General features: G+C 51.9%; 9 protein-coding genes across 9 annotated transcripts; 3 read left to right on the forward strand and 6 right to left on the reverse strand.

Annotated features, from left to right (window-relative positions):
- Positions 1 to 526: 526 nt before the first annotated feature.
- Positions 527 to 3511, reverse strand: P152DRAFT_1304 (DUF726-domain-containing protein). The gene is made up of 2 exons (XM_033673766.1): positions 3328 to 3511; positions 527 to 3264 (listed from the first exon to the last, which is right to left on the reverse strand). Exon 2 carries the CDS (start codon positions 3115 to 3117, stop codon positions 610 to 612), a length of 2508 nt encoding a protein of 835 aa, XP_033538435.1. The 5' UTR covers positions 3118 to 3264; positions 3328 to 3511; the 3' UTR covers positions 527 to 609.
- Positions 3512 to 3732: 221 nt separating this feature from the next.
- On the forward strand, positions 3733 to 11047 carry P152DRAFT_453430 (uncharacterized protein). Its single transcript, XM_033678366.1, has one exon. It carries the CDS (start codon positions 4076 to 4078, stop codon positions 10727 to 10729), a length of 6654 nt encoding a protein of 2217 aa, XP_033538436.1. The 5' UTR covers positions 3733 to 4075; the 3' UTR covers positions 10730 to 11047.
- A 380-nt stretch (positions 11048 to 11427) lies between these two features.
- Positions 11428 to 12672, reverse strand: P152DRAFT_1325 (uncharacterized protein). Its single transcript, XM_033673783.1, has 2 exons — positions 12055 to 12672; positions 11428 to 11962 (listed from the first exon to the last, which is right to left on the reverse strand). Exons 1-2 carry the CDS (start codon positions 12367 to 12369, stop codon positions 11483 to 11485), a joined length of 795 nt encoding a protein of 264 aa, XP_033538437.1. The 5' UTR covers positions 12370 to 12672; the 3' UTR covers positions 11428 to 11482.
- Positions 12673 to 13391: 719 nt separating this feature from the next.
- Positions 13392 to 14964, reverse strand: P152DRAFT_510167 (FAD dependent oxidoreductase). Its single transcript, XM_033682644.1, has 5 exons — positions 14853 to 14964; positions 14689 to 14802; positions 14472 to 14616; positions 14397 to 14419; positions 13392 to 14350 (listed from the first exon to the last, which is right to left on the reverse strand). Exons 1-5 carry the CDS (start codon positions 14885 to 14887, stop codon positions 13546 to 13548), a joined length of 1122 nt encoding a protein of 373 aa, XP_033538438.1. The 5' UTR covers positions 14888 to 14964; the 3' UTR covers positions 13392 to 13545.
- A 392-nt stretch (positions 14965 to 15356) lies between these two features.
- P152DRAFT_426114 (pyridine nucleotide-disulfide oxidoreductase AMID-like protein) lies at positions 15357 to 17289 on the reverse strand (the record flags this gene model as incomplete). The annotated part of the gene is made up of 4 exons (XM_033677254.1): positions 16602 to 17289; positions 15847 to 16546; positions 15486 to 15793; positions 15357 to 15427 (listed from the first exon to the last, which is right to left on the reverse strand). Exons 1-4 carry the CDS (start codon positions 16792 to 16794, stop codon positions 15357 to 15359), a joined length of 1272 nt encoding a protein of 423 aa, XP_033538439.1. The 5' UTR covers positions 16795 to 17289.
- Positions 17290 to 18746: 1457 nt separating this feature from the next.
- On the reverse strand, positions 18747 to 19746 carry P152DRAFT_504310 (HET-domain-containing protein; the record flags this gene model as incomplete). Its single annotated transcript, XM_033682360.1, has 3 exons — positions 19512 to 19746; positions 19000 to 19454; positions 18747 to 18849 (listed from the first exon to the last, which is right to left on the reverse strand). Exons 2-3 carry the CDS (start codon positions 19443 to 19445, stop codon positions 18747 to 18749), a joined length of 549 nt encoding a protein of 182 aa, XP_033538440.1. The 5' UTR covers positions 19446 to 19454; positions 19512 to 19746.
- A 1311-nt stretch (positions 19747 to 21057) lies between these two features.
- P152DRAFT_453433 (uncharacterized protein) lies at positions 21058 to 22386 on the forward strand. The gene is made up of 3 exons (XM_033678367.1): positions 21058 to 21077; positions 21149 to 22116; positions 22205 to 22386. Exons 1-3 carry the CDS (start codon positions 21063 to 21065, stop codon positions 22320 to 22322), a joined length of 1101 nt encoding a protein of 366 aa, XP_033538441.1. The 5' UTR covers positions 21058 to 21062; the 3' UTR covers positions 22323 to 22386.
- Positions 22387 to 22918: 532 nt separating this feature from the next.
- P152DRAFT_463197 (kinetochore protein nuf2) lies at positions 22919 to 24410 on the forward strand (the record flags this gene model as incomplete). The annotated part of the gene is made up of 3 exons (XM_033680484.1): positions 22919 to 23011; positions 23066 to 24244; positions 24294 to 24410. The coding sequence occupies 3 exons, from the start codon at positions 22919 to 22921 to the stop codon at positions 24408 to 24410; spliced, it is 1389 nt and encodes a 462-aa protein (XP_033538442.1).
- A 150-nt stretch (positions 24411 to 24560) lies between these two features.
- Positions 24561 to 26363, reverse strand: P152DRAFT_453434 (uncharacterized protein). The gene is made up of 4 exons (XM_033678368.1): positions 26296 to 26363; positions 26094 to 26179; positions 25708 to 25903; positions 24561 to 25518 (listed from the first exon to the last, which is right to left on the reverse strand). Exons 2-4 carry the CDS (start codon positions 26159 to 26161, stop codon positions 25015 to 25017), a joined length of 768 nt encoding a protein of 255 aa, XP_033538443.1. The 5' UTR covers positions 26162 to 26179; positions 26296 to 26363; the 3' UTR covers positions 24561 to 25014.
- Positions 26364 to 26499: the final 136 nt, after the last annotated feature.

Raw genomic sequence — 26499 nt, forward strand, 5'->3', positions numbered from 1 at the left:
AGAATATACACTGACCGACCTCCATGCAGTCTCTTTGCCCGCACTGATTTCACTCTGCAGTCTCATCCCTCAGCCTCGTCCCTCAGCCTCGTCCAACAAAGGCTACCCAAGCGTCGATGCCTATATATAGGGTGTGCCGCGGCCTTGACTTTCAAGTCGATGCATGGCTGTGGTGTGATACAGGTTACTGACAGGACTGACCTGACCGGCTCTTTCATGGTCGTCTTTGGCCTGCTCGAAAACAGTCCGTGGTGTGCTCTCATGTTAATGGAGTCGGAAATGGACGAGAATGATGATATATTCGACGAAATTAGCAACGCATTTTCCCGGGACAGCATCCATAATGATAGGGCAAGTATCTGTCTTCGGGGACATAACTGGCGATTCGAAGTGGAGATGTCGGTGGCTTTCCGATGTGCGCGGAGTGCGACAGATGCGAAGTAATCCCTATCCATCAACAGTAGCTAAGGAAAAATCTGCCGGGAAGAAAAAGAAGGCCGGTGGTAAGCGTAGGAAGCGCATCCGGCGTGCGAAATCCTGATAGAGTGGCACATGAGTACTGGGAAACGCCGGTCAGCATAGAATTTGTAACGCTACGAAGACAAAGCGCTAATTATTTTCCCAGTGAAGTTGAAACCCCCGCGACCCTGTCCCGAATTGTATCGTCTCCTCATCGTCCTCGAATGGCGTTGGATCAAGCATGGCCATTTCACCATCATAGTCGGAACCCGCTGATTCGTCATCGTAATCACTATCTTCACTCGCCGTAAAAGTTCCGGGGTCGAGGGTTCTGCTTGGTTGGTTGGATTGTGTTGTCTCCGTGGGATCCTGATCTTTCGGCTTGGGACTACTCGTTCGAGCGTCTGGTGTCGGCAATGCTTTTTCATGCGATACCTTTTCATGGGATTCCCCTTTCTGTGATGTTCCTTTCAGCAATTCCCCTTTTTGTGATGGCCCTTTTTGCGAAGCTTCTTTCAGCGATTCCTCTTTTTGCGAGGGTCCTTTCTGCAATGCTCCTTCCTGCGATACCTCTTCATTCGATACGACTTTATTATGTGGCGCCCCTTGATGCGGCTTCCACTCAAGCGGTGCCTCTCTCTGTACTGAAAGCTGTGCGTTCATCTTAGACAAACCCGGTTGGACAGTCGCTTGTTCGACAACACCCTTCTTAGCATCGTCGATATGCAGGTTCTCAAGTACTGCAAGGTGACTCTCGATCTCGCCTCGAATCTGCGCATCGTCTACAATATGCTGACGAGGTCTTGGCGGTAGCGGAGGTTTTTCTTCCGAAGCGTCCGCTCCCAAATCCGCCCATCCGATCTTTTCCAAGATTTTGCCGATCTTGCTCTGGTAACTGGCATGCCCGTCGACGATATCGCAAACGTCGAAATTCTCGACTCCGTGAACGTATTTGACGGGTTGGAGGCCAGCGACACCGAACTGGATGCTGCTCGCGCGGTATAGGAAGCCTAGAATGAGGTCATCGCCGTTGTAGACATTCACAACGCGACCAGTCACGATTGCTCGAATGTTGGTCCAGGGCCCGGATGAGCCCGGTACTGGACTTCCGATGAGGACGACGTTTTCGATAATCCCGAAAGCATTCTGGGTCGCGAGTTCCAGAAGACAGGCGTATATCAGTCGAGCCCCAAGACTGTATCCGATGAGTGTGACGGGACGTTCTCCTTGGACTTTCGCCAGGAGGGCTTTTGCCAGGACTTTGCCCGCTTTATCCGCTCGAGCCTTGCCGACAGAGAACGGATTATCGACGATGCTTGCAACTTTCAACAGCCCTAACGGCCATAGTCCAGCGGCCAAACTGCCGAGTAACGTCCGCCGGAGGATCTCATATTTTGCAGAATCCCAAACGTATGTTTTCAGGACCGTGTTTAAGGAGACACCCAGGCGAAGAAGTGTTTCAACCTCCCATTGGAGGGCAAAGGCTTCGGACGAACCGGAATCGCAAGCTAGCCATGGACGAGTGATGTCGGATTCCTCATTAATCCATCCTGAAATTCCGATGCTCACTCGCAGATGATGTTCAGCCTCACCGGCATCTGGAGCAGCGTCGTTCACAGTATCCGGCTTGAGCGGAACAAACTTGAAGTCTTGGACTTCCTTCGCGTAGCTGTCCATCATTTTCCCGGTCATTTTGGCACCGTAGGCGCCGAACAACGCGCCGATAATGACACCGTTGCCTGCCAGTGCTCCAAGGAGACCGGACACGGCTCCTAAACCTAGTCCACCGAACACGGTCGAGATCCCCGCGGCGAGGAGGGGCGCTGCTAGGCCTCCAGTCACCCCAATCACCGCGGCACCAGCAACGGCGGCAAGACCGACTTTCCATTTCCGTGCGGTTGCCTCACCTGCATCGTTGCTGTTTGTGTGTGCAGCCAGAGCCGCCTGGAGAAGTAGATGGGCCACATCGCTTTCGTACTTCACCAGATCTTGGTATGTGACCTGAAGACTTGCGGCCAGCTGCAGCAACAGGATTCGAGAATGCCCAGTGTAAGACTCCAGGCTCAAAAGCAGTAGCAGAGCGCTCTGAACCAACTTCGACTTCTGCTCTGCAGACATCGTAGACAATTTTGTGGGGATTGGATCAAATGGAAGTAGACGCAGATTCTGTTTCACTTCGCGTTCTTCTCCATTCGCCCAAGACATGAAATCTTCCTCTTCCTTGGCTTTGGAAACCTTAGCTTGTCGGTCCGCATAAGACTTTCGAGCCTGTCGAACCGTCTCTGGTCTAACGTTGAGGACCTCGCATGATCGTTTGAGAACTCTTGACCGCCAGGAGTCGAAGTATGTTAGGCTCTCCCGCTTTATACCTTGGATGGCCGAAGATGACAATTCCCGTGATCTCTCAGCTAGAACTGCGGCTTCTCCATCCTTGGCTCGTGACGGAACTCCATCGTCTAGATCGATCAAAGAGTGACTCTCCTGTTTCTCCTGTCTCTCGGGCGGTTCGAAGACCGCGCAATGAGCCTTCCGCATCGCATCGGTGGAGAGGAGCAGCAGAAGAGCAAACTCGACTTTCAAGCTCGGGGAGGGAAGGAGGTCGGATAACGAGTCCCCGTCATTTTGAGACGCCGGCGGAGCTTTCAAGAACGAGAGCATGTCGGAATTTACCACTCAAACGCGTCCCAATCGTCTAGAGTGGGAGGCTCAATTCAAAAATCGAAACTGCTGGTTTATCTCCTCTCTGACTATGGGTTCGAAGGACCACCTCGTGCAGTTCCAGTTGACAACTAAGGGCCCGATATCCTAGAACAAGCGACGGAAGGAGGTCAGAACGAGGATAGAAGGATTGGATTCTGGTTGATATACAGGTACGAGCCTTGAATCGAAGCCAGAACAGGCGATTCACTCCGCCTCTTGGCCTCTATCGGACAGATGTCATCATCACTTTTGATGCTCTGTCTAAGCGTCTATATGAGTATTCCCTAGGCACTTTAGGAGTGGTTCATCACGTTTGGTCCTCAGGAATGCCTGGTAATTCCGAGCTGCCTCCCTTACCGCTTCTAAATGAGGTGAACGTGGCTAGAACGCGACACGTCGCGTAAATTTCGGAAGTATCAGCTCGAGCGGTGATTGGTTACACAGCACACGGTTAAATAATGTACGTACATGGATGCGTGGATGCGTCTCGGCCCGCCCTTGTCTGGTCACGTGCCAGGCGGTGCCCCCTTTCGAAATTTCCTGAATTTTGGTTCAAGCCACCACATCGAACCAGAGATCTGCTGAACCCTTCATCCGCGACGGTTACTGACGACGGTTCACCATTCGGTTAATACCCCCTTCATCACGATATGGTCCACTATCGCGTCCACTCCTCTAATCTTTGCTTTGATTCTTTCGCGTCTGCGTAGTCACTCTTTGGACTGGTTTTCTTTTGTTGGAAGAAGAGAGTCGCGTTGAACCGTGGGAGTGAGCTCTGAGCTGTCACCTCCCGCTGACGTCGTACGCGTCCCGAAACCCCCGGTTGCTTTCGGTGCCATCCGAACTCTGCTCGAGGATCTTCGAAGTGAATGGTTTGATCATGGTCATGGACGTGGTCTGTTAATGAGGTTGTTGAATGCAATCCCGACGCGACTTATCACCCCCTTCTCCGGTGCATACGTCTCCGAGAGACGACCGAGGTCGAGACTCTGACCGTGGTGGGATCGTGTCGCCGGGTGAGACTCTATTTGGGACGCCGTCTTCGACAAGGACACTTGCACATTCGAGTCCGGATCTCCCGCCTCTGCCAGCGTTTCCGATATCTGGAGCTTTGCCTTCTACACCGCCACGGACTTCGAACGACGACAAGAAATACTTCACTGCAAGTTGGGGATCACCATATCAAGCTCCGGATCCAAGTAGTGGACGACGAGGGATTGCGCCTGGGAACTGGACAGCGAATAGCGACGACTTGGACGACGAGTCTTCTCCGAATCTACGTTTCGGACTTTCTCACCTTATACCGTCAAGGTTGCCGACCTTCCAAGTCACCCCTACCCGTCCGAGTACCCCTTCCAGTGGGGTTGTAACGGACCAGACGCCTCGCTCGTTGAACTTTGCACCCAGCATTTTCACTAAAAGACCCGCGCGTGTCACTTCGCTGGTACCTGTTCGCGAGCATTCACCTTTCGAGGAGGAACCGGATTTGTGGGTGCAACAAGGCAACGAAGAATCAATACCATCGTCCCCACCTTCCGACCCTCTCGCTCGATATCAAAGACATAAATCCCGAGACAGTAACCTGACTCTCACACCGGAAGACTTTTGGGAAATCGGTCCCATTGGAAATCAAGTCGGCAACATGCATAAGTCTAGGTGGGCCAACCCTGACTCCTCGTCAGCGCCGAAGTCTATGGGATCGTCGGAGCCGAAGCGTCAAGATACAATGGAGTCGGAGAGGAAAGCCCCAGCTCTAGCTAGGTCGGAAGCACTGCCCTTACCCCGACAGGAGACGGAGTCGCCTGCTTCTTCCAAGGGCAGTATTCAGCCGAGACAGAGGAAGAAGATGCAAGTGAAGGGGAAGTCGTGTTTTGTGATGCTCCCAAGCATCCACGATAACCGAAACCCCATGAAAGCGGAGGAAATTGAAGCCCGCATGAAGCGATTTCAAAGCCATGGATACGACACGCGGGGCTATGTTGAGTATTACAAGAGCGATACCATTGCGGAGCAGAGCGGTCACACACAAGATCGTGCGGTGATCCCAGGATTGACTGATGATCATGGCGACAAAGCCCCGGCCAAGCTCCAGGTTGTTTTCCCAGACCTAAACAGATGGAAATCGCATATGGAGGCCTTTCGAGAGGCGAAATTGGCAGCCTTGGGCGTCACCGTTGGTGGAGATTCACCTCAAGAGTCACAGCCGTTGTCCCGTCAATCTTCATCTCAATACCGCCCCTCTCAATTCTCTCCCCCTGTACCTTCGACCTCCGCGACTAGCAACCGGATGAGCTTCCAGGGACCTAATCTTCCGGCTGCATTCACACCCGGGTCATCCAACCATACGTCCACGCGATCGATCGCATCGCCGATGTCGTCTCTTGGAAACCCTCGTTCTGCAATGCATATGCATCGTCAATCGATGTATGCGTCTCCCACCATGTTTTCACAGGGACAGCCGGTTTCACCCGCCCTTTCAGGCTGGCCACAGCAACCATTCCATGGTCAGCAGCTATCAAGAGGCGCGTCTCCAGCCCATTCGGGGTCTCGACCCGCCATTCAGGACGGCAGATCTTCCGGATCTCCGTTCAGCCCACACGGCGAGCTCCCGGGCGGTTTTGGCTATCCTGGAGATTTGTTGGCAGGCGTTCAACAACGACAGCAGCATCATCTTCAACTGCAACAACAACAGCAGCAACACCTGATGCAGCAGCAGGCAAAGCAACAGGCGCTGAGTGGTGTACGGTCACCCCCCGCCCTCGAAGGGGTGCCTGAAGTCGATAACGAAGGCGAAACTGTGGATGAGGGTTTGAAAACCCCACTGGTGAAGAAATCAGAGCCGGAAATCCACACGCCAAAACCCGGCCATCGTCACAACATCAGCGTCAATTTAGAACGGAATGTGCATAGCGCAGGCTACAAGCTAAACGATTATATCGCGCGGGACCTTGCTGAAGAAGTATCTGAAGACTCGATGGAATCGTCGCAGACGAACGCATTCGGACCAAGCATACCTACTGATCCCAGCTTGCTGCCGGTCCATCGTCCTTCGCTTCAGGAACTGCGCTCGCCGCCATCAGGATTGAGCCCCGACCTACCGGATCGCTCACACTCGACCAACGAGCTGCCGGAGCCAAATCACGTGAAGTTCTCCTCTCTAGCGGCGACTGCGGATTCCGAGAACGAGCGCGATGAAAAGGATGAAGAAAAAGATCATGCAACGGACGAGACGAGGACGAACCCACCACCAGGTCCACGACATGCTCACATGCCGTCTCATGTGACAAGTGTTTGGAGCGAAAGCGACTCGGTCATGGAAAGCTTGGCTTCGCAGCACAGTGAAGGACAGAAACAATCCAACAACCACTCCAAGCAGTCTTCCGTCTCGAAATTCAATGTGGAAGCAAAGGAGTTCGTGTTCAACCCCAAGTCCTCATTCAACCCCGGGATTTTCTCTCCAGGTCTCTCGTTCCAGCCGAAAATCGTCAAGCCATTTGGCGGCTCCGATAGTCCCAGTAGCGCATTGACGCAAACCACAAAGTTCAACATCGGTGCCCCGAGCTTCGCGCCGCGAAATGGCGAGAGAAATGGAGAATTCAGCTTCACCTCGCGTGGCCCCGTCTTCAAACCGGACGCTCCGGTCTTCGAGCCGTCGAAATCCTTCGCTTCCAACTCATCCGTCACCGGGGACGAGAATCGGATTTTTACCAATCTCGCCGATGCCGTCAGGCCGCCGAAGAAGTCGAAGGCTGTTCCGATTGTCAAACCCGTGTCTCGTGGAAAATCTGCCCCAGATGAGGAGGAGGATGAGAAGGAGCACTTCGACGCTTTTGATCGGCTCAGTCAGTCCGATGCGAGGTTCAAGCGCTCGAAGCGGTGGGACGATGGCGACCAAGTTCCACTATTCGCAATTCCCTCGTCGCCACCAGTTGTTGCTCAGCACCAACACAGCATTTCTTCGTTCCAGGAGGCAATAGATGACATTGACGACTCCGTTCTGGATGGAGACAAGGTCGAACATCATTCGGAAACTGAGAAAGCTCCCAAGAATGTGAAGGAAACCAATGTTGCAGGTGAAGACGAGACCAAGACCTTGCAAGAGGCCGCAATCCTTCATGATAGTGGGTTCCAGGACGGATCGCTACATTCGGATCCTTCCAGACGCCTAGACGAGGCCCCAGTCGATGTCACCGAAGATCCAGTTGATGTCACCGATGTGAGGGAAGCTGTGCAGCCATCGTTACTCGGCCACGCCAAGCAATTCTCCCTCTCTGCTGCGGCCAAACCGTTCGAATTCAAGCCGTTCTCACCCACCGCGCCGGCCTTTTCTCCTGGTATTGCGAGAACGTCAGTATCCTACCAGCCGCGGACGAGCCTCGGTGATGATCATACCCCGATTGAGAGCGGCAACAGTCATCTCCAATCGCCCACCGAAGTTCATCATCCGGCACCTGCGCTGGAACGTTACATACCAAGCACGGAAGATGAATATCACCCATCTTTCAATGAGATCGACGCTGTCATGAAACACATGGATGAGGAGGGCTCGGACTTCGGCGTGGAACGGGACGAAATCTCTTATGTGCAGTATACACCGGAGAAGACGTCCGCCATCGATGTCAACCGAGCAGATCTGCCTCCGACTCACTTCCGTAGTGATGCTCCCAGCCCTAGTCCCCGCCGTGTCAATTACCAGCGACAATATCGCGCCGACGATGGGTCGAATTCTGATTCGTTTAACGACGAGCGCAACGCTATTCCCTACGCGACACCGATCCACAAGCTCAACGACGCTGCTGACGTTCCAGTCAGCGATTGGGACGACATGGTTTCTTCGACTGAAGACGACAAGCTTCACGCCCGGAGTACATTCTTCGACAGCCACGTGGAAGAATTGATGAACGCTGCCCTGACGGCTCGCCTTGACCCTCTCACTCAGACTCTCGCTGCCATTCAGAACTCAATGGCAAGCTTTAACACCAGCCCCTACCCGCGACGTGGACGACGGGTGGTCTCTAGTGAAGCCATCGACAGCGATGCGGATGATGAAGATGAAGATGACGAGATTCCATTGGACTTGGGCCGCAGTCGCTCTCCGAGGAAAGATCGTCGGTTCGAGAAAATCAAGAACGTCGTGTTGGAGGCCATTGAGTCAAGAACCCCACCGGTTGCGCAAGCATCTGCCGCGCCCGCCGCTCCATTAGATCTCTCTGAGATCCAGGACGCCATTGCCAGCGTCAAGGAGACGATGTTCCACCTGAGCGATGTCAAAGATGTCGTCGAAAACGTGGTCGGAGAGATCTTCGAGCGAAAGCAGGCTTCCGACCAGGACACCACGGCCTTGTCGCTCAAAGATGATGGCGAGCGTTATGCAAACTTGGTCAATATGATGAACGAATCGAACTCTCGTCTTCTGGAGGAGAAAGCGGCTCGTTCAAAGCTGGAAGCGCAACAAGCAGAGACACAACGTGCGTTGAAGCTTGCGGAGGAGGAGGTTGTTCTCCTTCGAGCTTCGGCCGAAGACGATGCGGATCGCTATCGGGCTCATGATGCTGAGGCCCAACACTTGCGATCGAAAGTCGCTGCAACCGAAATCATGCATGATGACTTGAAGGTGGCTTCATCCGGTCTCAAGCAACAGGTTACTGCGTTAGAAGCCACTCTGGAAGAGTATCGCACGTCAAGCGCCCAATGGAGAGACGAAGTCGATGCACTCCGCGATGAGAAAGAAGCTCTCCGGAAGACGTTGGAGACGTTTAAGTTCCAGACCGAGGAGGCGATGCGCATCCGCGAAAACATGCGAGACAGACTCAACACCCTGCGGAAGGACATGACCACTGCCGCCCGCCAAATGGGCGATGAGAAGACGAAGTGGCAGCGTAGCGACGATGAGCACTGCAAGCGCTACGAAGTATTGATGGCACGGCTTGGTGCGGAGGCAAGGACGCGGGAGCGACTGGAGGATGAGCTGGAGCGACTGGAGAAGCAGGAGCGGGAAGGCATGAAGCTTCGCGTGCTTCTTGAGCAGGCTCAGAACGCAAACGCGAAGCTCGAGGAGACGGTGGACGGGCTGCGTCTGGAGTCCGCAGAGCATCAGAAGACGGCGGATCAATATGCGAGGGAGTTCCGCGAGGCTCGCGAGGCGGGACGGAACGAGGTCCAGCGGACACGCATGCTGATGGAGGCTCAACTGGATGCCGCGAGCAATGAAGTCAACATTGTGCGAGCGGACCTGGAGAGCGAGGTTTCTCGCGTTCGTGCGGAACTTGACCATGCTAGGATGGAAGCCGATACTGCGAAGGAGAAACATGAACTTGTCTTGGAGGAGGAAGCGGATACTCGAAGGGACGCTTTGCACGAAGCCACCGTGAAGATGGACGCGACGTTGCAGGAGCAGACAGCTCGTTATGAGCAACGAATTGCCGACTTCCAGCAACAACACCAGCGATATCTGCAGAATGCGCTCGAGGACAAAGAGCGCTCGGAAGCATTCCTCAACGAGAAGCTTTCTCTCGCCGATTCAAAGGCCAATCACCTGCAGGACAAGGTGGTTCTTCTGGAGGAGAGGCTTGAGGTTGCCAAATCCGCAGCTCAAGCCGCCATCGAGGCCGCAAAGTCAGCCAAAGCGCCCACTACTGCACCGGTTGAACAATCCACGACCCCTCGAATGCCAGAGAAGGTATCGGCGCAAGCACTTCGGGAAACAATCCAGGCGCTCCAGGAGCAGCTACAAGAACGCGAGACCCGCATTGAGACGCTCGACAAGGAGCTTTCCGAAGTCGACCAAGAGGCTCCCGCCAAGCTTAAAGAACGCGAAACCGAAATCGGCTGGCTCCGTGAACTCCTCGGTGTCCGCGTTGACGACATCTCCGACCTCATCAACACCCTGGCCGACCCGACTTTCGATCGAGAATCCGTTCGCGACGCCGCCATCCGCATCCGGACGAACCTCCAGATGGAACAGCAAGTGAAGGAGCGGATCATGGCGGGTAGTATGGCTTTCCCCAGCCTCGCCAGTATCTCCAACTTCGCGACCCCGAAAGCCGCCCAGCTTGCCGCGGCGTTTGGGAATTGGCGGAAGGGAAGCCAGGCTCGACAGTTCAGTATCGCCTCGAACGCGTCTACTGCTACGGACTCAACTCCGTCGAAGTCGCTCTCTTCGGCGCAAGGATTCCTTTCGGGCCTCATGACACCGCCTGCTTCGAACGTGAGACGAACACCCTCGCCTAATGGCACGGTGATCGCGCACAGGCGAGGAAGCGTCCGTCCCGGATCCTCCGCGTCAGCTGTGGAGCTACGGACACCTCGACAACGCGGTAAGGCGCGCATGAATCCGCCCACCACCCCGCCATTGATGCGACGTGACTCTTACGACACGGATGCGCAAGCGAGCAGCTTCCCTTCCGGGCGCTTCGAAGACGACGATGCAAGCAGCATTGGCGGGTTCGTGCACGACGAGAAAAGGCAGCCGTTGGACGAGTTCGGGCCAGCCATGGGTGAATCGGAAGCAGACGCGGAGACATACTCGCCGGCGTTCGTCTCGCCCAGACGAACATCACATACAGACTGACATAACGTACCCCAATTTCCTTTGTTGAATTGATATATTCGGTTCGGAGTGCAAACGACCCCTCACCGCGATGAGAGCCCGCACCCTTTTTTCTGCTGGGCTCCGTCTACATGTATTTAATATTTTGAGATTCGTTGCGCATTCTTTTTTTTCTTTCGCTTAAGGTCCCTTTGAGATCGAGAACGCATAATTCTCACACAACTTGATACCCCGGAGACACAGATTGACTCCCTTGCCTGAGAAGAGGACACGGAAGAAAGGTGGTTCATAGAGCTGCACGGGAAAGAAGGGGAGGAATCAGAATGCTTACCTAGCTGCGGAACTGCCTATGGCAGATAATTATCACATGTTTATCCTCAACTGGCACTACTCATCATCTGTATTTTGCAACGTGTTCCGGAAGTGGTATACATTGAAGGTCATGCACTTTCTAGTCTTTGGTTCCAGCACTCCTAGGGACACATATTGGTACGTTTGCCCGGATTTGCTGCGCCAACCCCTTCAGTCCTTTTACCAACGTCTACACACAAAGATATCTCCACCGGTGTCTCCTGTTGACCAGTATCAGCATATGACCGAAGTGTCATACCCATATATCGGAGTTCTCCTCCTCGAATTCCAAGGTCAAGCCCAGCTCTTGTGAGACAGTATTCAACCTATCCATGATATCCCACGGGAAATTGCAGTCGCTTTTACATGAATCACGGGTAAACACAATCTTGATGCGCCGCAACCTAGACCTCCGCTGGCAAGCTAAGCCCATGAATTGCGGAAGCACTCGTCCAGATACGTCCTGTGAGACTCCCCAGGGCAAGAACCAACTTCATCAAATCGGGTCATAACTATAGTAAGCTCTCGTAATTGCGGAGCTAGCAACTGGTCGACCACGATGGGAGGATCGAGCGTTTCGGGCGAAAGTCCGTCTCGGTAGCTGAATGAAGACCACGGAATCACGAGGGTATCCAAGACAGGGGAGCCGGAGACAATAACAGGTCTACCATGCCTTTGCTCGCAATCCGCGATTTTTATCGACCTCAGAGTAGCGCAATGAGGCTCCAGGAGCCACTCGAAAAAGGGCGTGCCAGGTGGTTCGGTAAGATGTACATTCCGACGTTCTACAAATGTAAAGTGCTCGAGTTTCCTGCACCACTGCACGATCGCCAAAACAGCCTCAGGGTTTACTGAAAATTGGCAAATATCCAATGTCGTGAAGGGTGCAGCTCCCTTTTGTTTCTAAAAGGCTATTAGTAGGAGGTCCATGATACCAGTAGCCGAGATGAGCAAGGGGACTGTGAAAGAAGGCGATCAACGCTATGCGAACTTGCCTTAAGTTCCCTAATGTCATACCAGATTAGAGGAGCCGGACCATAGAGTTGCAACCTTCCATGGCAGAGCGCCGATCTGGAGCGCATCAGACGTCTCGCGATTGCGAATTCTTGTTTTTCCCGCAGAATCTTCGTATTGGCGATTAGGAGATGATTGACACAAGGCATATCCCAGATGGCGTCTGGCAGTTTCTCCCACCCACTTAACGTTCCAGGAGGGTTGTTGGCGAGTTTTAAGCATTGGAGATCCTTTGACATTGATACAATATCATTGACGACATGATAAACAGACGCTGGTATCTCCTTACCCCCCATAGCGAGGTCAATGGACAAGCTGTGGCAGAGCGGCCGAAGTGCTGGATTTTTTTGAAGGGATCGCTGCAAGCCTTAGGATTGCTTCTCATAGCCATTGCGAGATCCCCCTCGACCTCTACAAATGGCGATTCTGATATGCGGGTAGAGCAAAGGTTGCGAAATCCGGTAGAAGCGGCGACATACTCGGAGAATTCTGTATATCCCTTCCTGGACATCAAGTCCATGTGGGTAACATCGTAGCTCTTTACGATAATCAACACCAAAACTCTTCCTTTCGAGGACGCGCTTCAGAATATCCTCAAGGAGCTCGTCTGGCAAGCACAAGAGGGGGGTTGTTCGTTTGGGTTAGATGTATCCAGATTTTTGGTCAAGACATTCTGCAGATTCCATGTCACTCAGACTGATGGCCCTTTCGATACAAGTTAGAGGATGTAGGCCCGGGGGGTTTATTGGGGTCAGATACAATTTCCAGCTCCGACGTGAAGAAGAAAGGGACCGGACCTACGGTAAGGCAGACAACCAGAATGTATAAAGGGTGAGCGATCGTCAAATGCATTGACTAACGTGCGGACAGAATTCTGGCACTGGGAATCTAATCCGAATTCATCGGTTGACTCTATTTCTCCATCCACATGGGCACTAATTACTTCTTCCTCCTTTTTCAAACTATCACAAAGTCATTCAAGGCGCCAACGTTAAAATGGAAGAAGTGACGACTCCGGCGCACCAGACACGCCAGTTGCACACAGCACTATCGCCTCAGGGGTCAGGACGACTCCACCCCACACATACATAGTACATTGTAATGAATCTCCAGCGACACTGGGCGATCTATTTGCAAACACGTCTAGTTTTCTTTTATTGGGTCCGTTGGTCTAATGGATGTAGTACTTACCTCTCATATAACGATTAGATTATGCTCTGACGATCTGGATTCAATTCCCTGTCGTGGAGTTTATCTTTTGCTTTTTTGGCCCAGTGTTCTGCAATGTAGTGTTTTGTGACCTCGACTACTATCTCAGACCACGAATATTATTATTGCTCGCGTTGAACTTGCGGGATAAACGCAATGAAACTTTCTTTTATCCTACAGGTGCTTAAGAGCCAATGCCGTATGAGTAATAGCGAGGGGGCCAGAGAACTATAAAAACCACTATCCTTTTGCACCAGGACCTCTCACAACCGGCTTCTGCGCTCTTCTAGCCGCTCACTGAGCAACCTAACTACCTTCTTCGCAGATCCAATCGAAAGCTGGTACCCAGCCGCCCCATGGCCATACGCATGACACACAAGGCGGCCATCGATCTCCTCCAACTCCACCCTTGGCCCTCCTTTTCGTCCTGGCCGGAGACCAACTTGCACGCTCAGCACGTCAAATTCGCCATCCTTGTTCAGCAGCTCCGGCGCCCACCGCTTCGCTCGACGAAGGATTTCTTTAGTCGTCGCTGGGTCGGGCTCGCCATTCCAGTCTCCCTCCTGCTTTGTGCCCCCTAAAACCGTGGTATTGGATCGCGGGCGCGGGATGATGTACATGACTGACGTCTTTGAAGTTGGAGAATCAATCTCGAATGATTCGAGGGTCGTTAGTTGAGTCGCTTCCCCGGCTACTAAGACCGTCTGTCCCCGGATGGGAAACATGTTGGGGTCCGGGACAAGCTTGTGTGCAGAGAGACCTGTTGCGTTAACGAAAGCTGAGATCTTGGGAGGCGCTCCGTGACCAAGCTCTTTAACCCGTGACGCTACCACGTTCCCGGCACACTGAAGTGTTTCCGACAGCGAGCCATGATGAGGAAGAGTCGCGCGAATATCAATGACACCTAGCGCCTGTGCAGTTTCGTACAGGTGCTGGATATACATTGGAGCGTTAGTCAGAATGCTGATAAACGTGTGACCATGCTTAAAGCCTTTTTCCAGCGACGCTTCTGGAATAGACTGATAGGAGAGCACGGCATCTGAAAACCAAGGCTCCTCTGGTAATGCACTATATGATTCAGCGATGAACCATAGGTTTGGTTAGGAAATATTACCCGTAAAAGAGTGATTTACAACGCTATGCATACGTCAGCACCCAAAAATGTGAGCTTGAAATCGATTCCACCTACCGCAAGGCCCGAGGGCGTCTTAGACGAAGGGCCGGTAGCCTCTTCCTCTTCAATGACCTTAAGCCAGTGTCTGTAGCTTTCTGAATCCCATTGCTGCAGCTCAACCTCATTTTCAGTGGCAAAGGAGCGCCATTGAGCTCCCGCCCTACGAATCAATCAGAACAACCATTCTGGAAGCTGTGCCGGAGCCGGCGAGATGTATTTCATCACAACATACCATGGCGAGGTGTATTCTATCGACTTATCCCCTGGAAAATGCTTGGCTACGATAGCAACATCATATCCAAATTGTAGAAGAGAAATGGAAGTTTGAAGACCGGTCACACCGGCACTGAACGGAAGTCAGCTACATAGAGAGCGTGTACGGAATAAACGTCATACCCTACAACCACAACTAGATTCTTATCGGGATTCATATTTTCAACCGCTGAAAAGCTGATAGTATTATTCGGTGAGGCGAGAAGTGGACTATATAGAACGCAATAAATAGAAGATGTTGTACAATTTCGCTCAGCTGTAGGATTTCTCTAATATATGTCGTGATTTGTCTAGTGGGCGGAATGTGGATAGCTCCACCACCCTAGTATGGATAAGGTATTTCGTTCTTTGATACCGAAGAGATCATGCTCTGGTGTTAAAGGAGCATCACTTAGGCACCGAAAGCATGTACACACATCCCATCCTGCTGAGGCTATATTACGCTGAGAGTTATCTATTTCTAGAAAGATCTCAGAGAGCAATTAATTCATTTGGAAACGGTGGAATCCTATGTATTCATTGTCGTCTATCCAGTATACCTAAGGTAAGGCCAGAGTTACCTGCCACTGAATCTAATCCAAACAGCACATATAATGCACTCTGAGTCGATGGTGCTCCATTATCCCTTCACGCTACGGACTTCTCTACTTCCGGGCCTTTGTAAGGGTCAGTTGCTAGACCCATGATATTGTAACATACTGCAGCAGTCATTAGCATGGAACATTCGGTTTCACATCCACGGATAAGAATACTCACTATTAAACCCGAGATCGTCCTGGAAGAAGTTCTGCATGACTTCATCTCCATACTTGAGACCCGTGTCCGGGTGGTATGCCACTGCTGTGGCACCCACCGCCAACGCGATCATCGGCGGGATCGGCGGCAGTTCATCGAACTTTGGCTCTGTACCGTTGTGCTTCTGTACCATTTGCTGGTAGATATTCGACGCGGAGATTGCGCCGGCAAACATCGCTGCACCGCAGCGTTTGATGCCGGACCAGGCGATCATATCGCCAGCCGCGAAATGCGAAGTGTTGTTTGGGATATCGCCGGTGAACTCAAGTCTGTACTAGGTTAGCATGGGCGTGGATGAATTGGTTGAAAGAACTCTCTATACCGGCTGTTGACCTTGACCAAACCCTCATCGTTCAGCGCCCCGGCTGGGATATATGAGCTGGTTGGCATCGGTCTGGAAATGGCACTGATGACATGGCTGGCGCGCATGTGTGTTCCATCGGTGAATGTGACGTCGTATAATGTTGTACCGTCGTTTGTGGACACCGGTTCTGAGCCCTTCACCCGGTGACCAAGTATTACCTCCACCCCTCCCTCAACCAGAAGTTCTTTGGTTTTCTCTGCCATCTCATCTGGCAGCTCTTCAGACGAGAGCAGTCTGTCTCTGGAATGCACGAGTGTGACTCTAACCTGCGGGTGCACCAGCTGGAGCTCCGCGGCCATTTCAATTCCCACTGCACCACCGCCGATTACTACGACCCGTTCTTTAGCTTCCTTGATTGACTGAATATGCCCGTCTGCCTCCACCAGCCACTTCTTCTTTTTCAAGGCCTGTGGAACCGTGGGCCACACACGTCTGAGGCCGGATGCAGCGACAAGATAGTCGTAGTCATGCTGTGTGTGTTCGTTGGAATCGGTTCTTGATATGGTCGCAGTACGGGTATTAGGGTCGATGGAGGTCACTGTTCCTTGGAGAAATGAGACGTCGGTGTGTTTCAAAGCCGGGATTTCAGAGAAAGGAACCCATGCTTTTCTTGCGTACTCTTCAGTAGCTAAAGCGAGGGGCGAACCGATGAGATGGACTATTCAGAGATGTTAGCGTCTTGTGTTCTCTAAATATCGAAGGGGAAGACTAACAGAATCCGTCTCGTTCATCGACGATTGTGATTTGGACTGGAAGCGCTGGCCTGTCCGACGCCGGCCGGTCAGTTGGAGCAGATCGAGCCTTTCTGCCTTGACTCATATCGAGAAGATTGAGGGCGGCAGCCAGGCCACCATATGATCCTCCAGCCACGAGGATTCTCGTTCGAGCTAAGTTTGCTACGGCCATTCTTGCGGCGTTTTAAGAGATCTGTATACTGAGAAAGACGAGGTGGTTACGGAGGAGATCAGACTTAATTGGTACGTGGTAAATGGGCAGTAGAGTGTGAAAAGACTTCAAACCAGGGTATGGGTATCAGGCTACTGGAGAGCAAGAAGAATGAAGGAGGAGAGTCTGCTTAGGACACGAAATATGAGGACATCGGGCTCATGATCACCCCGCAGCTTTCAGGCTAGCGGGGGTCATGAAGAAAGCGACGATTTCATGTTAGTCCCGCCGAAATCGCCCGTGCCGAGCATCTTAGGCCGTTGGGCGCTGGTTTATCATGAACAACCCACGTGCGTCTCACGGCAACCCGTACCCGACTATCCGTTGAGGGGATGGGATGTCCATGTTGAAACCCAGCACAAGCATGGCTTATGCACTTACAAAAATCCGCCTAGTATCTCGCCATGTGCCCTCGAAAAGTCGAAAGACTCCGGTATCGCGGACAATGGAAGATTCGATGGAAGGATGTGGTTGAAACCTCGGGGGTAATTTGCGTGTGGTGGTTCCAGGGCCCCAGTTTTCATGCATGTAAACGCGGATCTGATAACTTTAACGGATCTGATAATTCCAATTGCAAGGAAGAATTTGAATCAGATAAGCCCGCTACGCCAGATACGTCGGAGGCTTCGCTCTACCGGCTTAGTGCTATCCACTCCGGCTTGAAGACCGAGAGCCCGCGAGGGACGAGGGTTTGTGTGGAAATTCATCATGGTTTGTGTTCAGATGAACAGTACCTACACATTCTCGGCAGCATAAAGAGGAGAACTCTAATTCACGAGGAAAAGACACCAGATTGTTCCTGGCAATCGATAATGCCATGAAATCATGAAAAGGGCTGGTATGAGTCCTCCCTAGAATATATGGAATGAGGATTTGCCCAACAGCTCAGTCCTCCCCAAATCAGACTTCAAAAACCAACCTAGCGAGCCTTCGGATGGGCTACTACGTATGGATTACGTTGCTTATTCAAATAGCGATACAATAATCCTCATTCCCGGCGCGTATCTAGAATCGTTGGTTCCAAAGTCCATGCGCCGTAACCAAAAGAGAAACTAATGATAGAGATAGAAGTACCGTTAGACACCCTGTCTCGGACACTTGCGCTGATATCGGCAGTTCTCGAAAAATCCCCTTCTTTTATGATACCTAGTACCTTCATGGATCTGGACATTTCCGTCCCACTTGGCAAATACGAATTGAATAATACTTCGGCTTCCCCTTTATATTTCACTTCGGTAACATGTACCCAAGGTACACGGTTCGATAATGAGCCAAATATCACGATGTGATATCTATCCTCTGCCTGGATGCAGATGGCACCAAGTTTGCCGGGCGCTGGAGATGGAGGAATAAAGACACTCGTTTGTGGCTCCCAATACTCTCTTGGGTAGACTCAGTACGGCCGCCCGGAGTCGTTGATCCTGAATACCCTTATCCAGTTGCTGTAGATCGATGATACCGACCCGGAAAGGGGCTTTCCAAGCACATAGATCTCTTTATACTCGCCGCCAAACTTCGACCTCCTTGGTAGTACGTCAAGCTGGTGGGTATGCATCCTACCGAACTGGAGGTCCGACATCGAATGCCACTGATGAACTACTTTCAAGCGTTCTGAGATAGATTATCGCCGTGTTTTCCTTGTCACCGCCTACACAGCAATCCAGTGAGGCGCGATAGAAAGTTTCGTTACCCCCTAACCGCTCGTCCGGCAAGAGGTATAGTCGTACCCGGATGCCTTTGTTCGTCATTGAAAACGCGCCAGCCTTTCCCCAGGGTCCCTTTGAGTGGATATTTTTCTAATGTTCGAAACACCTCGGTGATCGAGCTAGAAGGCCACTCGTCTGATTAGGCGTCGAGTTTTTCCAAGCAAATAAGGATTGGTCGTCGGACTGCTTCACGATTTCCTGCTGTAGTCAAATAAAAGCCTTGGGGCCTTCGCCATAAAGTAAGGGCATGTTGACGCCGAACAGACCCATGAGGGAGTATGATTGATCCTCGACGCGGGTGGTTGTCCGTCTTGATGCCCACGACATTCATTGTGCAACGGAGAATATCTCTAGATCATGACCAGATAGAGCGGGTTGCGGGATTCCAGTGGTTTCATGGATCAGCAGCCATAACGTATCTCTCCGCCTGAGCCCTCTCCAGTCTTAGGAATAATAGAACCTGACGGATTTGGGTGCAAGGAGCTCTTGGAGTGTCCAGCCCCGCGTGAACCATCGACTAGATTTGAACACGATGCTAGAATCGTGGGAACGCAAGGAGCCCGAGTTTGGGATGTCCACGTCGGAGAGGTAAGCGCTGCAGGCAGCGGCTTCCTTATACCAGAGATACATGGAGTTGATTGCCTCTGAAAGCTCCGCGCTAGACGTTTTGTCAATACAGCAGGTATCCACCCAGAAATAATCACCCTGCTTTGAAGAAACAAGTTCCTTAAACTTCAAGATTTTCTGCAACCCCAGCTTTTGCTCTCCCGCTCCATTCAGGACGTCTTGATACGGGATTTCCTGATTGTTTGGATACCAAGTATGGGATATGATGTAATATGATGGGATGTCCGAGTAAAACTCCTCGAACTGGAGTCCGGGTTTCTTCGAGTGGAGGAGACCCATTGGATGGAGCTGGTGTAGGTGTTGGCGAGATGAGAACGGCGATAGGTGATATACACGAGCGCTCACCAAGCTACCTGTCACGTCCCTAGGTGATCAAGGTCTTACATGGGCAGCGAGTATCGGTTTGCTTTCACGGAGTAGGTCGCGGGTAGGATAGTCCGAGGATGCGTTGTCAGTTGTGTCTTTGCTCTTTACTAAAGACCCTGATGACGATGGTCAGATCTCTTCCATAACAAGGCTGAGGAAAGCGTCGGTCAGTGGGAAAAGCGAACACCGCCCGGCTCCATTACTTCCTCTGCTGTTGAGACGTGGTTGAGAACTTGAGATCAGTTGGCCGAGAGGGGCAGAGAGCGTGAGTACTGAGTCGGCATGGCTTGACGAATGCGGTTTAGCGTCACTTCTCCCCGATTGATCATTGATGGCTCGTCTCCTCCATGTCAGGCCTCGACGTTCCTTTATTGAACAACATCAATTCATGGCCAAAACAGCACGGTGTGAAGAACCTTATTTGGAACCAGTGAATCGGAACGTCAATTCGTCTAAGTTAGCTACATACTCATCAACTATCTCATAACTCGACCTCGGCGCTGTGCTAGATGCCGCTCAGCCGTCCCGTATGCCGTTAATGAATTGACTGGATACCTACCGACGACCTAGACCTTTTCCACTCCGGATTCAAAACGACCCAAATGAAATATCGCAGATCATCCGGGGTTGGCAAGGGAATATTTGATATCTCATTAACATTTCGACCAAGCCTTTCTAATTCTCACCAAGCGTATTCTATTCTATCTTGACAATATCTGCCAAGTGATATATCTGAGGGACGACGCAAGGGTTCCTCTTCTAGGTTGATTACGTCGAACGCGACGCCAGATTTCGATATTGGACTGGCTTCTTTTATACCACATTCACTGCCAATGTGGGGAAATGCGATTTTTCGTTCCTCGAGTCTGTATTCAAGGCGCTCTGATTTGTCTTCAGTGTCGACCATCCGGAATAACGATATTTTCATATGTTATTTGGCCAGTCGAGTACTTTGCAAACCCCTGGCTACTATATGAGTCGAATATCCTTTCTGTTCTGGAAGACTCTAGTTATGCTATAGGTTCATAAGTATTGTGTAACTCATCCAAGTCTGTTGACTCCTCGGGCTTCTCGATATAACTTATGCACAAAAATGAAGGGGCGATAGCTCGTCTATAATCAAAAGCGGGATTCATACATGATTCTCCTTTCTATAGATTATTATAAGTATCCGTGGAGTATGGAGTGGAAAATGTCAGGCCGCACCCTTCACAGGATTCATTTGATTGTTTTCAGTCTGTCTACAAGTTCGTTGTGAGTCACGATGAAGCAATTTTATTTCCTGTCCTTTTCCGCCCTTGCGGGCGCGGTGGCTATCCGAAAGGACCATGGTCAGTCAGACTATTTCGGCCATCACGAATTACTTGCATTGACACCGAATTAGCCAAACGACAAGACTCGGGCTTGATCGGAGCCTTCGTGGGGTCGTTGGCCCCGAAGGAAGCCATCACCGCGAACTTAACCAAGACTCTGACGCCGGAGATCGACCCGAAGGCTACGCGCGAGCTCAAAGTCTGGGGACCATTCAGAATGGGGCCTGCAAATGTCTGTCAATCCTATCACCGATGCCGCTCTTGGCACTTCTTCCCTTCGCACAAGCAAGCTAATATGTCCAGGGAACTCATGCCCCAGTCGGTGGCCTTAAAGCAGACCCAACCACCGACGCCTTCTACTTTTCCCTTGCCGACGTCTGCAAGGAATGCATGGTCCTGGGAGGTCAGGCCCAAGTCTCGTTTGCCAATGGATCCCGCCAGGACACCACTGCCGGCGTGTACACCCACCATCTGATCACGACAGATGTCGGGAGGAAGAGCCCTCAGTTGCCAGTGACTCCAGTCTGCCCCAATGGCACAGCCGCTGCACCCCCGGGCGGAGCGTCTGGTATGGGCGGTATGGGCGGTATGGGCGGTATGGGTGGCATGGAAGGTGCTGGTCACTCTCACGGACGGCGTCACTCTCTCGGACGTCGTCAAGATAGCACGGTTATCCCCGGATTACCTGAGGGGGCAGCTTCTATGGCCGCGTCGATGTTCGTCTCATCGGGTGAAGACGCCTCCCCATCATTCTACGCGTCCAACGACCCAACTGTTAAGACTGGGTTCTACATCGCAAAAGACGACAAGATCAGCGGCATGCTTGAACTTGTCAACTATGACAACTGGGAGAAAGACATCTATATGGCCTTGGACTACGAATACCTCCCTGGCCCACGTGAACCAGGATGGTTGGATGTTGGCAAGGGAACGGTCAATATTGACGGATGTGGTGGTTCAATTGATTTCCATCCGCCAGCAGACCGTGCCGTGACGTATAACGGAACCGACTGGAAGATCGGAGGAGACGGGTACGTGTTGAACTTCACCCCCCATCTCCACGATGGCGCGATCGATGTCAATATATTTTTGAATGGAGAGTCCATCTGCAACTCCAAGGCAATCTACGGCAATGGTGAAGGGAAAATGGAAGTCGATGGTGAGGATTGGGAGACGATTACGGCGTATGAGCCATGCGAGAAGGCGATCAAGGTCAAGAAAGGCGACATCATGAGGTTGGACTCCACGTACGACTTGACCAAGCACCGACTGTAAGTGATCCCCGCCCTTGCACTGTTTAAGCATGAATCCATGCTGGTTCCTTGCGTCTTTGGACCTGGCTAACAACATGCTTTATAGCCGACCGGACTCTCAGAATCACGAGATGGGCGCAGAGGCAATGGCGCTTGCTGCGTTTATCTTCGCTCTGCCTGAAGAAGTCGCAGCAACGCCCGCGGATCCGGGGCATGCTCATTAGCAGCTCGAGGGGGTGGTGGATGGTGGATAGATATCTCTACAAGTAGGGCAATGAAAATCGTGCAATATGATTATATGAATTAGTTGCCATCAAATGAAATTGTATCATGGGTGTATCAGTTAAGTGGGAGAGCCTTGCCATGCCGTGGCGGAAGCAAATCATTGAAAGTTGAAACCGAGTGCCAATCCTTGTGAGTTGTGAGCTGGTCCTGAAGGTGATGGCCAGGAGCGGCGGAAAGTGCGATTTGTTTGATCATCGTATCATGGCATGCTCTTGAAATTCTTCGTAATTACACGGCACAATCATTCGAAGAACCAACGCCGATCACCAGACGAAACACCAAGATGCCACTCTCCGTGTTGATAGACAAATTATCGTTGACCGATAGGTATGGCGGCTGAAGTTCATCCTGAGATGTTGGAGACATCGCGCACGGACCACACTGTTTTGTTTACACTTTCAAGATCGCCCGCATCCATTTTAACGTGGAGCTACATCATTCAGCATTATTATTTCCACCATGATTTCAAAGCCTACCAGGCTCATATTTATTACATTGGATAGCCGGACATCTATTTGAAGGATATTGCTAAACAATGGATTTCAACCCCAGGATGAGCACCGTCCGCGGATCCACAAACCACAAACAGTCGCATAAGCAACAGGAGGAAGATGCGTTCATGAACCTTGTATGTTCATAACCATAACAATGTACAGATCGTTGAATATACTGACGACAGTAGCCTGACAAAGAGATCGCATCATGCATCAGCGACATCGGCCTCAACTTCACCCTCGCCGACCTCCAAAAGCCCAACCCACAACAGATCCAGAAGGTCTTCGAATGGTTCGCTGAGCTGCTCATGAACACGACACGAGACGTCGTCGCACCGGCGATGCGTGCAGCAGCAGATGATATAGCCGGCCAGAACGCCGACGGAGTATTCACAAGCGACACGCGCGATCTGATGGGATTCTTCGTGCAGTTGCGCCGCTTGCTGCAAGAATGCCAGATCAACGACTTCACCTTCAACGACCTTTACAAACCGACGTACCCCCGCCTCGTCAAGATCTTCAGCTATATCATCAACTTCATCCGGTTCCGCGAGTCGCACACTGAGACCATCGATGCGCACTTCAATAAGTCCGAGCGCACGAAGCTGCGCATCGAGCAGCTCTACTCCGACAACGCCGCCGCCGAAGCCCACCTGATCTCCCTCCAACGCCACCGCGAAGCTACCGACGCCTCCTTGCGCGAGAAGGAGAAGCGCTCCAACGAGCTCAAGCAACGTCTGCTCGACCTCAAGAAAGGCCAGGAGCGCGTGTCCGAGCAGCTTGGCCTCATCCGCGCGGAGCAGAGCCGACTGAAAAATCTACTCGAGCAGAAGACCGAGTCGGCGATGGCGCTGCGGCAGGAGGCGACGAAGCTGCGGCCGTATACCACGCAGAGCCCAGCGGCGTTGGAGACATCGCTGCGGGAGCTGAACGCGACGTTGGCGGGCGACAAAGCGAGCGTGGAGGCGCTGGACCGGCGCGCACGTGCATTGCAGACGTCGGCGAACTCGTTCACGCAGGTGACGACGAGCGTGGTGGACACCTCCCGGCTGCTCAGCGAAGTGTCGGCGGACCTCGCGAAGGAAGACGAGGAAGGGATGAAAGCGACACGACATCGGGAGGCGCTGTCGGAGCGGTCGAACAACGTGCGGGAAGTGGAGAAGCAGGAGCAGCTGCTGCGGAAGCAGTTGGCGAGCTGGCAGGCGCGGACGGAGAAGTTGCGGCGGCAGGCGGAGGAGCGGGGGGAGCGGGCACGGGAGCGGATGGAGGTGTTGAGGGGGGAGCATGAGGAGTTGAAGAGGGAGAAGAGGGAGAGGGGGCAGGAGGTGGAGAGGAGGAGGGTGAGGATCGAGCAGGTGGAGAAGAAGGTGAGTGGACGGCGTAGTTGGATGTGGGCTGTGCTAACTGATCTTGCAGATGGCCGATCTCAAGGAGAATATCGAGAATGAGGTTAACCACGCGAGGGATGAGTATATGAAGATGGAGAGCCATATTCGGCTCTACGTCACCGAGATGGAACAGTCCATCAATTGAGGTGGGCTTCTCCGTGGATCGCGGGTTGGGTTGGGGGTTTGGGCGCTTGGTTGGCCTCGATATCCGGGAATATGACTTTTTCTGTAGACATAGGAGTTTACGAGTACGGATGGTAATGATACCCTTGCTTGATGATTTGGAGCCTGTCTCTAACAATATCTCTCCGTGTTCATAGTTCGGGCTGAAAGGAGCCAGATGAGTTGATTTGCTGCTCCCGAACGAATGCTTACTGTATTAAATCATGCGGGACAGATGGAGACCTTTTACGTTTTATGATGAATGCTACGCCGTCGAACGACGGGCTTTGAAATTGTTCTGGCCATGATAGCATCAATACCAATCGGTTGCGCAACGACAACGAATGTTTCATCAATGTTCTTCTTATCCTCCCTCAACGCCATCTCCAATATTCGCCTATCCGTATGCAAGCCCTACTAAAGCTACCCATTCGATGCCCGCTAAAACGCCTCAATCACTGCCCGCGCGCCAAGTACCATCAGTAATCTCTCGTCCTTAACGATCGAGGTCGAAGATGCGAGAGTCGACTAATAGGCGTCGGGCAACTGTCATCTCCCAGTTAACCTAAGTGATTTAAATCATGACCTCAAGTTTGCATCGCATCACCATGAGCACCATGAGCACGTCGAGAGTGGCTCCCATTGACAGCGTCATCTTCCCCATCTTCCTCTTCGTCATTATCAAGGCCCAGTGGGATCGTCTTCGGTAGATGCAAGCCCTTTTTGCGGGCCTCTTCCTCGGCCCACGATCGTAGCTTAACCAACCCGCGAATCCGTGCCTCTTTTGGGAGGCCTTGACTCGACAGAATGGCTTCGTTGACTTCAATTGCGACTTTTTTCTTCAAAGCTGGGTCGAGGAGCTCGGACAACTGAGCAGGCAGGTTGTCGTGAGAGAAGATCAGGAGCGCCATGGTGTGTTCGAAGTCTGAGAGGAATTTTGGATGGGTGGGTGCTCGGGGAGCTAAATGTGTTGTGGCGAATGTAAGGGCTTCGGTGATGTCGGTGTTAGGCGGGGTGGTACATTTCCGGATGAGTTCGATTAATTGGAGACGGAGAAGGGAGAAGTGAAGGGAGGCGTTGAGGTCGAGGATCTAGAAGTAGAGATTGATCAGCACACATCTCGCTTAAGAATGAAGATATCGAAGAGATGTATCTGAATGCTTGATCATTTTTAATGGGTTTATTGTTTTCGTCCTCATCACGGCCACAACGGACTATGAGTGGTGCATGAAACAGCTTTTAATCATTTCAAGCTTCAAAGAAATAGTAGTTCGACGTACCTGAGGGTCTAACTCGTTGATCTTCTCTATTGCGGTCTGAATATCGCCCGCATGGATTGCATCTCGAATGGCGACTCGGTCCTCTATTGACACGATTTCTGGTGTAACTGCAATGCCGGCTTCCTTGGCGAATCTCTTCGCGGCAGAAGGGTAGCCAGCATTGATGAGGTAGTCCATGATGAGCGCATTGATATCCCTGTGTGTGGTAAAGAGATGAGTTAGATGTCTGAACAGCATGACGAAGAATGAAGGGGCATCAAAGGTAGCGAATAGCTTCCACGTTCAGAAATAAGTTATGTAGTACTCCTCATGTAATTATCGGAGAGATTCCCAACTTTGTAAAGATACATCATGTGAAGCTTGAAGGATGAGAGGAAGTTACATACCCTTTCGATGGACGCGCCTCCTCCACCCGCCGCTCGAAGGGCGTACGGGTGAGAGTTGCTGTCGACATGGTCGATGAGCCTAAGCTCTGTAGAAGGGTTAGCGAGGCGTCGTTGTAATGTGGGTTGACCGGAAGGGGTTTGTTGAGATAGGACATTCAAAGAAGATTTCATTGAAGGACCAAAGGCGCAGATGAACACATACCATATTTCAGAGCCGTAGCGCGGTCCTATATAGAGCACGCGAGATGAAGGTGCAGAGGACGAGAGAGTGTAGATGGAAGGTTTTGATGAGAGGGAAGTGAGGATGAAGTCGGTACAAGCTTCAGAGCTCACGACAGGGAGCTTATCCATCAGCTGGCAAGGTGAAGGATCGCCCTGTAGGACATCTCTGACCACATTTGGCTAA

This window comes from Eremomyces bilateralis, assembly GCF_010015585.1.
Source record: "Eremomyces bilateralis CBS 781.70 unplaced genomic scaffold P152scaffold_1, whole genome shotgun sequence".
Classification (NCBI taxonomy): Eukaryota; Fungi; Ascomycota; class Dothideomycetes; order Eremomycetales; family Eremomycetaceae; genus Eremomyces; species Eremomyces bilateralis.

What these genes read in the sequence shown, in the direction of transcription:
- P152DRAFT_1304 (XM_033673766.1), bottom strand. Translation starts at nt 3,117, where the DNA reads ATGCTCTCGTTCTTGAAAGCTCCGCCGGCGTCTCAAAATGACGGGGAC.
- P152DRAFT_510167 (XM_033682644.1), bottom strand. Translation starts at nt 14,887, where the DNA reads ATGAATCCCGATAAGAATCTAGTTGTGGTTGTAGG. An exon ending in AATCTAGTTGTGGTTGTAGG is followed by an intron (nt 14,803 to 14,852) that starts GTATGACGTTTA and finishes ACTTCCGTTCAG; the next exon opens with TGCCGGTGTGACCGGTCTTC. An exon ending in TGTAAATCACTCTTTTACGG is followed by an intron (nt 14,351 to 14,396) that starts GTAATATTTCCT and finishes TGAATCATATAG; the next exon opens with TGCATTACCAGAGGAGCCTT.
- P152DRAFT_453430 (XM_033678366.1), top strand. Translation starts at nt 4,076, where the DNA reads ATGCAATCCCGACGCGACTTATCACCCCCTTCTCCGGTGCATACGTCT.
- P152DRAFT_453433 (XM_033678367.1), top strand. An exon ending in GACTTGACCAAGCACCGACT is followed by an intron (nt 22,117 to 22,204) that starts GTAAGTGATCCC and finishes CATGCTTTATAG; the next exon opens with CCGACCGGACTCTCAGAATC.
- P152DRAFT_453434 (XM_033678368.1), bottom strand. Translation starts at nt 26,161, where the DNA reads ATGTCGACAGCAACTCTCACCCGTACGCCCTTCGAGCGGCGGGTGGAG. An exon ending in GAGGCGCGTCCATCGAAAGG is followed by an intron (nt 25,904 to 26,093) that starts GTATGTAACTTC and finishes TACCACACACAG; the next exon opens with GGATATCAATGCGCTCATCA. An exon ending in TCAACGAGTTAGACCCTCAG is followed by an intron (nt 25,519 to 25,707) that starts GTACGTCGAACT and finishes CTCTACTTCTAG; the next exon opens with ATCCTCGACCTCAACGCCTC.
- P152DRAFT_1325 (XM_033673783.1), bottom strand. Translation starts at nt 12,369, where the DNA reads ATGGGGGGTAAGGAGATACCAGCGTCTGTTTATCATGTCGTCAATGAT. An exon ending in ATGACATTAGGGAACTTAAG is followed by an intron (nt 11,963 to 12,054) that starts GCAAGTTCGCAT and finishes ATAGCCTTTTAG; the next exon opens with AAACAAAAGGGAGCTGCACC.